The sequence below is a fragment of the Coregonus lavaretus genome (assembly GCF_964263955.1).
Source record: "Coregonus lavaretus genome assembly, chromosome: 3".
NCBI lineage: Eukaryota > Metazoa > Chordata > Actinopteri > Salmoniformes > Salmonidae > Coregonus > Coregonus lavaretus.
The window spans coordinates 68,323,338-68,337,853 of NC_139990.1; the positions used below are offsets into that span (position 1 = coordinate 68,323,338).

General features: G+C 45.8%; 1 protein-coding gene across 4 annotated transcripts in view; it reads left to right on the forward strand.

Annotated features, from left to right (window-relative positions):
* Positions 1 to 11,527, forward strand: part of LOC311113679 (uncharacterized protein) — a 63,760-nt gene extending 52,233 nt beyond the window's left edge. For all 4 annotated transcript variants that reach the window (XM_084156970.1, XM_084156973.1, XM_084156971.1 and 1 more), the window contains 8 exons: positions 208 to 499; positions 1,421 to 1,601; positions 2,777 to 2,881; positions 4,802 to 4,852; positions 4,937 to 4,997; positions 7,621 to 7,693; positions 8,281 to 8,516; positions 10,276 to 11,527. In XM_084156970.1, coding sequence (XP_084013096.1) covers positions 208 to 499; positions 1,421 to 1,601; positions 2,777 to 2,881; positions 4,802 to 4,852; positions 4,937 to 4,997; positions 7,621 to 7,693; positions 8,281 to 8,516; positions 10,276 to 10,286 — 1,010 coding nt within the window. In that variant the 3' untranslated portion in view covers positions 10,287 to 11,527. The remainder of the gene's footprint in view (positions 1 to 207; positions 500 to 1,420; positions 1,602 to 2,776; positions 2,882 to 4,801; positions 4,853 to 4,936; positions 4,998 to 7,620; positions 7,694 to 8,280; positions 8,517 to 10,275) is intronic.
* Positions 11,528 to 14,516: the final 2,989 nt, after the last annotated feature.

Consider the following 14,516-nt stretch of genomic DNA (forward strand, 5'->3'; position numbering starts at 1 on the left):
CTTAGTGTAATTACACAGTTTTATCAATGTTTCAGCTTAAAGAAGAAGATAGTGTGAACAGTGATTTGTCTTTAGAAAATAGTTTAGTGGGACTATTTAGTTATGGAGTATCTCTTCAGAGAGCCACAGTGTCTCACCACATGCAATAACTCTTCTTATTGTATTTTCCCATTCCTCTCCTCTTTTCCTGCTCAATTCTCTCTCCAGGCTCCCCCGTTCCTTCAATCGTGGTATCCTCCGCTCCGGCCACGCCCCCTTCGCTGAGTACACCAATCACAACGGCCGCCGCCACTCCCTCTGAGGTCCCTCCTTCCGCCCAATCAACCCCCAGTGCCCCTGCATCATCCCCAGCCCCATCTGCCTCCCCGTCAGCCAAGCCTATGGCGGGCACCAACAACCCAGAGGAGGCCGCCCGGATCCTGGCCGAGAAGAGGAGGCAAGCCCGTGAGCAGAGGGAGAGGGAGGAGCAGGAGAAACGCGAGCAGGAGGAGAGAGAGAAGTGAGAATCATATTACCCTCATTTACAGTACATAAACCCACACTGGAGAGAGCCAGAGCAGCATCCAGTCGGGTTGCAAAATTCCTGAAATTTCCCCAATATTTCCAGGTCTTCCAGAAATCCTTGTTGGAGGATTCCAGAGTTTCTTGAATTTTGCAACCACCTTATATCCATTATCCTATCTACTGTAAACACAACCGATCTCTTACCAGCTTCAAAGGGACAAATTGGAAGTAACCATGGCAGCACATCACAATTTGAATCATTTCAAGTGTAAGGCATCAACATATGGAGTACAGTACAGTTCTCCGCCGTATCATATGCATGGCTGAATTAGACCACTCAGTACTGTCTATGATACAGTATGTGTGGTGCTCGTGTTACCCCCAGAGGTGTGGAGCTGTTGACATTTGTGTAACGGCTTAAGTTGCCCCCCTCCGCTCAGGTTTATGAGCTAAAAAGGATTTCCCGTGGACGAGCCCGTGTCAGCCTATTGTGTCATGTTGACCACAGTTACTATGTGACCACTGGGTATTTATATCATGACAGCTGTCAGGCTGGGCAATGGGTCTCCTGTTGCTCTCTGTTCCTCTCCATTTCATCAGCAGGCAACAATTTACTTTTAAAATAGTTTAATTTCCTGATTGTGTTTCACTTTTTATTTTTCTGACACAGCTATTGCCAATGTAGTACAAAGACAAAATAATCACTCTTTAAGATAGAGTACACTGATGTATTCTAAATCTAGATGTTTACATTTGTAAATAAGCCTATGTTTTGATTGGTATACTGGTTGGATAGAGAGCCCCTGTCGATACATTATAGGTTGTGTTGCTCGCTAGACTTGTGGTGACACAGCGAAGGTGGGGAAGAGACTACATTATAGGTAGGATTGCTGAATGCTTGTCGTCCTGTGCTCAGGGTCCTGCGAGAGGAGCGGAAGCTGCGGGAGGCGGAGGAGAGCAAGCTGCGGGAGGAGGAGGCGCGCCTCATGGCCGAGGAGCAGCGCCTGAGAGACGAGGCCCAGCGTGTGGATGAGGAGAAGGAGGCGCAGGAGAGAGCCAGGGCAGAGCAGGAGGAGAATGAGCGCCTACAGAAACAGGTAAACAAGCACCGCCAACTGCCAGCAGACAGAGGGCGCTAGTCTACAAACACACGTCTGTCCGTCCGCTTCTCTTATTGTCCACCTGCTTTGTGACAGAGAGCCTTCTGTAACCTTATCTGTATTGAACACCCTCTCTGTCCCATATCACTACATTAGCCAAGTTTGTCATCTACCTGACCTCATTTGGTAAGGCATATCTCATAACTAAACTTGTTTTGTATATTTGTTAAAATCACTTTCAACCTAATGTGATTTGTCGTTAGCATTGGTCAATATTTTCCCAATGGCTGCAGACATTGGCATTAATGGCACATTGAATGGCCCCTTTCACTTTTCGGAGCGCAGCACAAAAGGCCTGAGTCTTATTGACTCACCGTGGACTTCCTGTGTTTACCGTGGTTCTACCGCCGTTGCTCGGGAGCAGTCGAGGTCAGTGATCCCGACTAGCAGGAACATATGTCAGTCAGTGAGCCGGAAAACACTGTGATTCTCAGAAGTGTTTGTTTGCAGTGTCAACATAGGAGATAGGAGCTGCCCCTGGGTTTGTGTGGATTTTGTCCCTGTGTAAGTGGTTGTTTTCTCTGGCTGGCAACCCTATGATACCCTCTAGTGCGCTGTCAGTAAAGTGTCATTCGTAGAGGCAGTAATTAATAATTATGTATTTTTAAAAATACAGTAGCCTAGAAAGGTTATTGTGATCAATGACAGGTTCAATACCATGACAAAATTCTCACAATGTTGAAAATGTTCACTTCTACTACTACAAAAATATAGTATTTCCTGTAGTTTTATACAGTCACTATCTCCCTCAGATAACACATATATAACAACACTATTGGTGGTTGGAGCATGTTATTAGCCTTGTAAAATCCATACAATTAAATAGAACACTAGAATGGACATTGGCATCCCAGCAATGTGGCTAAAAGGGCAGCCGTCTTGGTCAGTAATATAATGTATCTCTATGGTAACCCTTACGGATTCCACATGAATTTCACGTGATCCCATGTGAAGTGTTCCAAAAACGCGTTTTCATGTCATCATGTTTTCATGTCATCATCTTATGTGAAGTTAATGTGATAACATGTGACAAAATGAAACTACACATGTGAAAACATGTTTTTTTTCTGTAAGGGAAGAGCATACCACATTGTAATCTGTATGCTTTCCAGAGAGAGGAGGCTGAGGCTAAGGCCAAGGAAGAGGCTGAGAAACAGCGTCTGGACAGAGAGAAACACTTCCAGAAGGAGGAGCAGGAGAGACTGGAGAGGAAGAAGGTAAGAAAATATCCATTCATTCTACTCTACATGAATATACCCCACCAGTGTCCTCTCTACCCTGGTACCCATATCTGTGTGTTCTGTATAGCCAACTCCTATCTAATTCCAGCCATTTTCATGCCAAAGGAGTTGGCAAGACAGCACATACAGACTGTTTGTACTCTATTGGAATTGTCATGCCAAACAGACTGGCACCCGGACTACTGTATTTCTTCTGTACTGCCTGTACATATTCCAAAGGTACAGAGTGAAATGTTTAGTATACATTACAGTAAGCACACACAGGGCCTTATTCAATCAAAACTGTTGTTATTGTGGGATCAGTCAAAAATAACATTGTTCTAGTAGCAACATCATTCTTCTTGGCGGCATGCTTGATTTAGCTTATAATAATATGCCATTTAGCAGACGCTTTTATCCAAAGCGACTTACAGTCATGCGTGCATACTTTTTTTTGTGTGTGGTTGGTCCCGGGGATCGAACCCACTACCTTGGCGTTACAAGCGCCGTGCTCTGTTTAGCTTATAATTCAGTTTATTTTTGTTTCAGTCTTTAGACATGGATTTGTTGAACATAATATCAACTCTCACATTCTTGCCGCCAAGAAGAATGATGTTTTTGGCTTATCCTGGTTACTTATTTTGATTGAATAGGGCTTACAGTCTCTGTGTCTGTGAGCGTGAAGACTATATACTAGGTCCAAGATCTCAGGCTATATATAAGCAGTAATGGTGGAGAGGGAGTCCTAACTGGGCCAGTTCAGTGTGCAGTCCAGGGTTATGTGTTCTGCCCGCACCTGGTGTACCACCCACAGTGACACCATGCTGCAGCCTGCTAAGTCTGCTCTCTCTCTCACTCTTGCTCTTTCTTTCTCTCTTACTCACCCTCTCTTTTTCTTTCTGTCTGTCTCTTGTTCTCCGCCTTCATCCCTCTCTCTCCCATTCTCTCTTTATTTTCTCTCTATTTCTCTACCCCACTCTCTTTCTGTCTGTTTTTCTCTCTCTCCCTCTCGCCCTCGCTTTCTTTCCCTCCCTCCCTCCGTCTCTCTCTCTCCTCCTCTCCCTCTTTTTTCCCTCTCTTATCTGAGGCTGCCAGCCCATGCAGCTCAGCTGGCCAAAGGAGCTCCACATTGTGTGTTGAGCCAGGCTCTAGTGGGATTACTGCACAAGAACAGCATGTCCCCTACCCAAACCCGTGCTTAGTCACACGCCTCTAAACACTGCTCCACAGCTGCTCTTACATACCTGACTGAGTGTATTCTGTGGATCACACACACACACACACACACACACACACACACACACACACACACACACACACACACAAACGCAAGGACGCACGCTCGTTCACACACACAAATGCATGGATGCACATCCACATGAACACAAGGACGCACACCGACACACACCAGTGGAGGCTGCTGAGGGGAGGACGGCTTATAATAATTTCTGGAACGGAACACATGGAATGGAATCAAACACATAGAAACCATGTGTTTAATGTATTTGAATCCATTCCACTAATTCCGCTCCAGCCATTACCACAAGCCCGTCCTCCCCAATTAAGGTGCCACCAACCTCCTGTGACACACACATGGATCACCTAACAATAGCATGTATCACAACTCAACATCAAAGCTGCCCTGCATCTGGCATATCTGTATGTTTTACTTAATTTACGGCAGGTAACTCTTCTCTTAGCATCATGGCTATCTTGGACCAGGTAGGAGTTGGGTGTTGTTTTAGCTGTTTGGTGCCAAGAAGGAGTCCATTGAGATGAAGTTACTGCACAGTTACTGTATTACTCTGTGATTCAACCAATGGGGACTGAGCACATAATCTGCATCCGCCATCTTATTAACATTCTCAGTATTTTCCCTCTCTCTGACCATTGTAGTCTTTGTGCCCTCTTCCTTAGCGTCTCGAGCAGATCATGAAGAGGACACGCAAGACAGATGGAGGGGAAAAGGTACGTTTGTTGCGAAGGCACAATGGCAATGCACTTCACTCAATTTAAAATACACGTAACACGTGATAATCTATCTCTCTATAGAAAGACACCAAGTCCCCACCTCCCTCCGAAGTCAATGGCAAAGAGGCCGAGAGCAGCAAAGGTAAGCAGAAAATAAAAAGCAGCGTAAACGGCGTCCATCTTTGTTAATTATATCGCTCTTGTGTTCAGGAAATTGATGTTTGGATTCGGAGTCAAACAATTAATCTCAATTAATCCTGAAAGGAAATGTATTAATTTAGATGAATTCATCAATGATATCCAGGGGAAACGGATTCAAACATCAGTGTGCTGTGTCCCTGGTCCGTTTCACTGCCATATTAATGGAGAAGTTCAGCTCTAGATACTGACTGGTTTAATAAACTAATGAAATCCCACTGGGCACAGACGTCATTTCAATGTCTATTCCACGTTGGTTCAACGTTGATTCAACTAGTGTGTGCCCAGTCTGATAATTTGGCTTCTTTTGATTGGATGGGCTGTATCAGTCTTAAAGTTAACTTTGAAACCTGTTCACTCCAAAAATTAAAAATGCAAATCCCCAATGACTTCAATGTATGATTTACCCATAACTCAAAGTAGGATTTAGCCGACTGTGTGTTGCTTACGTTTAGGCCTGATATAGGAGTAAAAGAAGTAGCTCACTGATCTATTCCCTTCCACTTCCTATATAATATGAATCTTGTTGATTTAGAAGGCAGGGACTGTACTTCTACTTTTCCCCCCTCTCAGTTTAGCCATTTGTAAGTACTAAAATACACGTTTCGTAAGAGCTCTCGAACAAAATAACAATATAAACATACATATAAACATACACAGTCAAAAACAGTCAATGTAAATATGCAGCACAATTATCGAATTGGAATGAAATATGTAGTGCTGCTAATAAAGTGCTGTAGTTATGAATAAAATAGATAAGAAGATAAAGGGGCTCCATGAACAGTCCCTGTCCTCCCTCCTGATATTTAGCATGTTTGTCTGTGTTCCATCGCCATCTGCGTTGTGTTCCCTTTTCATATGAAGAGTATTTAATAATATTCTGAGAATCACAGCCCAACGGCTTGTCATTTTCTGGGAATATCTTATGGCAATGCACTGCATTGCTGGGTTGGCTTAGTGACTGTAAATGGACCACTCACGACATTTAGCCCATCAATTAAATTCTGTTTTATTTAAACTTGATCGTCGCCGCGGGGATATTCACTGTGCAGCCAGATGTACATAAGACACAATAAATACAGTGTTCACATGACAAAGACACACAAATATTACTCCTACTTATACAACCCCATCCCCATTTGGCTAGAGAGAGACACACACACACACATTTGCAGATGAGTAGGAAATGGGGATAGGGGATTTGAGTACATGTGGCCAGGATTCCATAATGGTGGAAACCATTATTGGAGGCACTGATGTGGTTGGGAGTCCAGGCAAGTTGGGAGGCGTTGCTCCCCTCCAATCAGGCCTTTGGACATACTCAAACAAACACACACACGTGCGCGCACCCACACACATGCTCAAATACAGATGCACTGACACACACACACACACACACATACAGCCACAGCCCCAGTTGGTCTGAGTATAGGGAGTGCTAAACACTGAAAGCCCCAGGATGTAATCATGAATCCAACACTGGTTGGATCCATCCTGCATATTGAGTTCTGTCTGTGCTTGCTTCAGGGTGGCCCTGCGAACTCTGTGTGTGTGTGTGTCTGAGTGTGCGTGCGTGTCTGAGTGTGCGTGCGTGTCTGAGTGTGCGTGCGTGTCTGAGTGTGCGTGCGTGTCTGAGTGTGCGTGCGTGTCTGAGTGTGCGTGCGTGTCTGAGTGTGCGTGCGTGTCTGAGTGTGCGTGCGTGTCTGAGTGTGTGTGCGTGCGTGTCTGAGTGTGTGTGCGTGCGTGTCTGAGTGTGTGTGCGTGCGTGTCTGAGTGTGTGTGCGTGCGTGTCTGAGTGTGTGTGCGTGCGTGTCTGAGTGTGTGTGCGTGCGTGTCTGAGTGTGTGTGCGTGCGTGTCTGAGTGTGTGTGAGTGTGCGTGCGTGTCTGAGTGTGTGTGCGTGCGTGTCTGAGTGTGTGTGCGTGCGTGTCTGAGTGTGCGTGCGTGCGTGTCTGAGTGTGCGTGCGTGCGTGTCTGAGTGTGCGTGCGTGCGTGTCTGAGTGTGTGTGCGTGCGTGTCTGAGTGTGTGTGCGTGCGTGTCTGAGTGTGTGTGAGTGTGTGTGCGTGCGTGTCTGAGTGTGTGTGCGTGCGTGTCTGAGTGTGTGTGCGTGCGTGTCTGAGTGTGTGTGCGTGCGTGTCTGAGTGTGCGTGCGTGCGTGTCTGAGTGTGCGTGCGTGCGTGTCTGAGTGTGCGTGCGTGCGTGTCTGAGTGTGCGTGCGTGTCTGAGTGTGTGTGCGTGCGTGTCTGAGTGTGTGTGCGTGCGTGTCTGAGTGTGTGTGCGTGCGTGTCTGAGTGTGTGTGCGTGCGTGTCTGAGTGTGTGTGCGTGCGTGTCTGAGTGTGTGTGCGTGCGTGTCTGAGTGTGTGTGCGTGCGTGTCTGAGTGTGCGTGCGTGCGTGTCTGAGTGTGCGTGCGTGCGTGTCTGAGTGTGCGTGCGTGCGTGTCTGAGTGTGCGTGCGTGTCTGAGTGTGCGTGCGTGTCTGAGTGTGCGTGCGTGTCTGAGTGTGCTTGCACATTTGTATGTGTGTGTGTCTGTGTGTTTTACAGTGGATTTTATTTGTTTTCCGCAGCCTCTGCTGACTACCAGCCAAGCCCAGAGGTCAACAAGAATACAGAGAACGCCCATAGTGATGTGAGAGACAGGTAAGGTTCAAGAACCATGTACTCTATTTCCTCTTGTCCGAAATCTCATCTGTTAGAAATGTAAAATAGCAAGCCATGCACTATTGTTATTAGAAAACAAGCAAACCAGAAACCAGCAGTATGGGATGCATTCTAATCAAGACTTATGCTGATTTGTGTAGTTTCGACCCCACAAGAGAAAACAGAGAGAGCCTCAAAACATAGGCCTACAGTAGAAAAGTAGAGATATTGTTTATTTAGCTATTTAAATATGTTTTTTGTTTGTGGGGGATAGTGTAATATAAGGTTTGAGGACTTCAGTTAGCCTCTGAGGGGAGACCAGGGTTGTATTCAGTGATGTGAAACGTTTTGAATGTTACAGATAGAATCGTGTCAGCTCTATTTATTATATTTCAATCTATCTGACAATCATTTCTGTTCTACACATTTGTAGACATTTCTATCTACGTTATATCTACAGTATAATGTTACATCTTCCTGAACAGGCCCAAGGGGAAAATCTGCAACTGAACCACTTGGGACCGTAGCCCTTTTGTGTGTAACCATGTTTCACTCTCCATCTCACCATAAACATCTCCCTCCCACAGCTCCACGGTCCATGTGGTCAACGGCGTTCAGCCTGCCAGACACGAGAATGGCCTGTCTAGCAAGGGGGACACCGCACACTTTGAGGAGATCATCCAGCTAGCCAATCACGGCAACAGCACCAATGTGGGGCGGGAGAAATCAGAGAGTGACATGCCCACTGAGCCAATCCTGGCCTTTGAAAGTGAGGAGCCCTTCCTGAAAAAAGTGGGCCCCATGAAGCCTCAACATGTCGCAGGTACAGAGACAGAGCGAGAGAGAGAACTCAGAGGGCTGGTTTCCCGGACACAGATTATGCTTAGTCTTGGACTAAAATGCATTTGAATAGAGAATCTCCATTGAACATGCTTTTCGGTCTAAGACTAGGCTTAATCTGTGTCTTTGAATCATCTGTGTTTTGGAAACCGCCCCCAAATGACAACATAACCTAATAATATTATATCAGTTGTGCCAATATTTCTAGGGATTCAAGCAAGGAATCTTATCTCAGTGTCCTTAACCCACGAATACTGTGAGGGATTTTTTTTTTACAGTGTTCTTAACTGTAGATTAAGCTGGGGTTCAATTACAGCAGTAATAATGGTCTCGCGTTCTACTCTGGCGGTTGACTTTTCACATTAGGGCCAGGGTTCACAACATGCCATAAAGCGGCGCCATGGGTTCGTAGTGTTGGCCTTGGCAACGAAGAGCCATCCAACTGAGCCGGTCGGTTTAGTGCCGTCTCAGATGCAAGTCGTCACTTGTGCGTACGTGAGTGTCCCTAGGGAAAGAGAGGGGGAGAGAAAGAGAGGTAAAGGGTAGCAGGGGGAATCCTCCAGCCCCCAGAGGGCCTAAGGGGACACAGAGGGGAGCAGGAGGGGCGGAGGGGGAGTGGGGTATCTTAATACTGACTGCTTTCGCTCCCGGAGCTCCGGTCGCTAGGCTCAACGCCCAGTGTCGAATTCCCTGAGTGTTGGGGAGCTAGCTAGCTGCCAGGGATGGAAACAGGACCCCGGCCCAGTTATGTACCCCCCTCACCCTCACCCCCCTCCCCACGGCGTGGTCAGCATTACTGCCCCTCGCCCCTCCACCCTCCCCTAGGGCTTAGTCCCCACCTGCCTGCCTGCCAGCAGGTCATAAATTATATCCAAAGCAAACAGAAGAGGGTCACCCAGCTGCAGAGCTGCAGCCACACGAGCTCTGTCAAAATTAACCACTTTAATCAGAGTGAATTCACTCTGCCACTCACACTTCAAGTCACAGTCTCAGTCTTTCACAAGTTAACATCACATTTCTAATCTGCCCTGTCTGCATACCCCGCACTCTTTTACCATGATGACTTGGAGGGGTTTATTGGTTTATGGCCGGGGGGGTTTAATGTATCGACACTGATTGAATGTTACGATGTAATTCCATAGATTGGGAATCGGGGACATGTTTATTTCTAAACATGCCATCGGGGGCTAATTCAAATGGCGATACTCGTGAGCTAGTGTGGTGGACCGTTTAGCTGCCTGACAGGTGCCTCCGTCAATCTATTGCTACTGTTAGCATCAATCACGCTGTGTTGATCACACTCGTAGCGCTAGCTAGCTATCACTCACTCACATGATGGGCGACTGAATGGTCGTTGATGGTCCGTCATTCATTAAAAGGAGTCAGGATTCTGCCTGGAGCATCTGCTGCTTGGTTTGATTAGCCTCTTCATTTCCCTATAAAGCCTTATGGGTTCATGCCCTGCGTGACATGTGCTCAGGACCTTTTAAAATGTAGTATTATTGCCAGGTCAAGGGTATATAAGCCTTGTCATTAGCAGGGTCAGTGAGGGTGGGTCTTCCTCACACATTTACAAATGCTCAAATTGGCGACCATTATGGCTCACCATTCAGATGGGGCATTCAGAACGGCTCAAAATGGACACCATTTTGGATCTCTGGTGTTTTCCCTTGTTGTTGTGTGGTGTATCACTGTGTTGAAACTGACCCTCATCTTATCCTCTCCGTCTATTGTCTCTCCAGAGGTCCTGTGAGGTGTGTGCCACTCGCAAAGGTGATTGTTAGGCCCCCCCACCTTCCCGAACCCAGCCTCCGCTCGTATGGGTAGAGAGCCCCCCTCTTCCCGAAGGGGCACATCCCCTATGACCTGTGCCAAACCAATCACAGATTGCTTTCTAGGCACCAAAAAACATAAACTTTCCCTGTGAAAAGAGCTGATGATGAAGAAGAAGCAACAACTCTGCATTCCGCAAAAAAGACACAAGCAAAACACAAAACAGGATATGACGTCATCACCACCCGACAGGGTGCATCAGTGTTACCATTTGTAGATGGTAGAAGATATCACGGCATCAATTCTACCATAACAGTATCATCCATGGTAGATTTCAGCAGCCCTGAGGGGGGAAAAATACACATTTGACACTAATGAGTAATTGTTGTTATTATTATGAAAAGAGAAGTGAGTTGAAAGAGAAGTGAGTTGGCTTTTTTGTTTCTAATGTTTAGTTTATTTAAGTTGAAGAGAAATGTAAGGACTGGGTACAGTTTTATGTGAATAATGTAAATGAAATCTTGAGCGTTGGACTAAAGGAGGGAGGGGTCTGTGGAATAAATTGTGTATGAATTTGTGAAAGGAAGCCCAATGTTTACCTGCCTTTCAAGGTCTACCCAGTAACTAATATGTATTGAAAACATAATGATATGGTCTCTGTAAACATACTTGTAAATGTTCTGTAAATGGCGCTTTGCTGCAAATAGAATGTCTCCAAAATACTGAAGAAGACGTTTGACAACATTTTGACAATGTAAAAATTACGTTGTTGGAGCACAGCGTCAGCTGTCTCCAAGGAGTGCTGTGTCGACAGGTTTTCTGTTTGAACTGTTCCGCTCCTCAATTATGATTGATTGTACTCTGAACTGGATATGAAAATGAACAAGGCATCAGTTGAACAAAAAACACATGGGTATTCCAGATTCAGGATTTGTAAGCCTTTGGTCAAATCAGTGATCCATTCAGTTTAATCAGTGTTGAAACAGAATGTACACAAGGGCATCCCATCCCACCTTTTAAAAAATCAATATGCAGGTTTTTTTTTTTTTTTTTTTTTACCTGAGCAAGAAGCATGATATGCTGCCACCTCCATTGAGATTCCACAGATTCTAATGTGTTTGAAAATGAAATGCTGGTGTGTGTATATGCTATAAATATATTTGGTTTTGTGTTGAAGGGACATTGTTCTGATTCTTATTAAAGAGAAAATTGTTGTCTGTGGTTTAGTTTTCCATGGTTTGTTTATGTCTGTCTTTGTCTATTGTCTCACCACAATCCAGATGGATGAGATTTGGAAAGACACTGGAAACCAGCAAAAAGACAACCAAGAAAACATTATTGTTACAAAACCAGGGAGACCAGGCTGAAAAGACAGACAGACTGTAGAGTATTTTTAGGTTGAATGTGCTCATTGATTCTCTCAATGTCCGTCATTGATCATTAACAGACAGACAGAAATCGAACAAAGAGCATGATGTTTCACCAAGTAGAACAGTTAGGAAATATTTCCCCCTTTTAAGCTGGCCCTCAAAGTCCAGGGCCAACTTATGTAGACACGCTGTTGACAAACTGAGCCTGAGCAACAAAATACAATGCCACACAACCACCAGAAAACCAGATCTGGAGATGGTTTTGAGAGAGGGAGACTATATTTTAGGGGGGGTGTAGTGACTTAGCTCAGCTGTATTTTCCCAAAACCCAGTGGGTGTCCATGCCTCCCATGCCCTTACCCCATCAGCCCCCCCACTGCTCCCACATTCTGGTGGTGAGAGGGGGGCTGACAATGTTGATGAATGTTCACCATTTGCTGTTCGCCATTCGTTTTCCTTGCAAAGCAGCTGGACTCTAATACCAGCACGATTTATGTCCCTCCGCTCCCCAACGCAAATGCATGAAGTACCGATCATCACGTTTAACTCTCATTTGGCTAATATGACTTAGAACTGCTAATTCACTGTGGTGAGACTAATGAGTAATGACTATGACTTATTGCTAGACACTAATGGACTTGGCTAGGGAGAAGTATGTTTGACTTATTACCTCAAACACAGAGGTGCCTTCCCTACACTACTGGTGTGTTGAGAAGTCACTGTAATGCCTCTGTAAAGTTTTGAGAATCTCTTCTCTATCTTTGACTCACATTTAGTTTGGTTTCTCGGGTATGGCCTGATTCTTGTCTTGAAATAACGACCTAATGGTTTTCTTTTTGACTTAACCTCCCCTGTGTAGTTGGATCAGTGAATATTGATAGAATGTTACGTGTCCCTATAGAGTATCAACTAGATGGCTCGTTTTTTTATGAGCGCATGATCTAACCGTATAAATCTTATCTCACTGGGATAACATCTAGCCGACTGACGCAGTTGCTTAGATTAGAATAGTCACTATACAATCTATTTAACAGCTGTATTCATCCGGCCCAGCAGAGGGCAGCCCAGCAACACAGAGGTGTCAAACCACAGATCACATTTCCCCACACATGTTCACTCTCTCAGACCTCGCTCTCAGTCAGTGGAGGCTGGTGGGAGGAGCTATAGGAAGACGGGCTCATTGTAATAGTTGGAATGGGATTAATTGAACGGAGTAAATCGTGGTTTCCAAATGTTTAATGTGTTTGATACTGTTCCATCTATTCCATTCTAGCCATTTCAATGAGCCTGTCCTCCTATAGCTCCTCCCGCCAGCCTCCATTGCTCTCAGTCAATGGTGTAGCCTACCAGCGAAACCAGAGAAAGACAGCGTGTGTCATAGAGAGAGAGAGAGAGAGAGATTCACACATTCAAATCCCAATCATATAATAATATGCCATTTAGCAGACGCTTTTATCCAAAGCGACTTACAGTCATGCGTGCATACATTTTTGTGTATGGGTGGTCCCGGGGATCGAACCCACTGCCTTGGCGTTACAAGCGCCGTGCTCTACCAGCTGAGCTACATATCTAAAAGACAGTCATAAAACATTCAATAGAAATGTTATAGTCATAGTCAAGCTTTAGTGTGTGCCCCTCTTGATCCACTAAGTCAAGACCCAGTTCCCATAGTGCTGCCTAATGGGTGAGAGGTACTATTTTTAGGCGGATGTCAGCAGGCATGTAATGAGTAATGGAATGGAAGGGGCAGTGGTCAATGCCAAGGTGCTGAATTAATTCTCAGAGAATGGAGGGTGAAAGGAGGAGGAGGTGTGTGTGAGTGTGTGGTGTGGTGCTGGTGTGTGTGCGGTGTGGGTGTTTGTGTGTGTGAGAGAGAGCGTGTGTGTGTTCGTTAGATTTACGAGGCTCTGACGGACATGGAGCAGGATAAAGGGGCCTGTCGGTCAGAGTTAGGGCCTGTCACTCACACTCTTGGGATAGCAGGGCTGGGTGGGATAGTGGAGGTGCAGATTTGGCAACGTCACTTTGATCTATCGGTCTATTATCTCCTCGTTGGTGGACGGAGAGCTGCCTGGCTGGCCTGCTGATAGGTGTACTGGAGGTGTTGCCATATCAACCCTATTCTTGGATCGCATTCCTGTTCACAGGGTGGAAGAGGCAATAGGAGTTAGCCTTATAGAGAACGGTAATACAGGAATTAACAGAGCTAATTCAGTCCTCTATGACTTTGTTTGTCATCTTATCTGGGTATTCTAAGACAAACATGGGTTGTCTGTTATTCTACCATTACCTATCCAACTACTGTAAAAAGCCTGATGCCTTTGGCAGTCATGTCTACCTCTGCCTCACTTTCCGTTTGCGACGTGGTGCAACCTGCGTCTGCTGTTGTTCTTGTCGTAAACCCCCTGCACCTTTTGACCCGTGGAATCTTGTAAACGGTATGGAAGCGCAAATGTGTCGTCTGTGCCTGCCGGATTTAACGAGGTAGACGGGTCAGTGAGGGGTCAAGCCATGCCTGCATCTGAACCATGAAAAACCCTAGAGACCAACCTCTGTTTAGTTTTTAAACACACACACACACACACACAGGCATGCACACACGAACACGTGCAAGCACGCACGCACACACACACACACATACACACACTTCCCTCTTACAGTACATTGCACCCCCTTTATCTGCTCAGCAACAGCAACAGGGCCCCTTTACACAGCTGCTATCTGATGGCAATTCATTAATGGCCGGCCACAGAAAGGCAGGCACTCCAAATAAGCCCATTTCTTTATCCCTGGAGGTGCTGTTCCACCTACAAGCAGACCTGGCCTCTCAACTGCTCTGA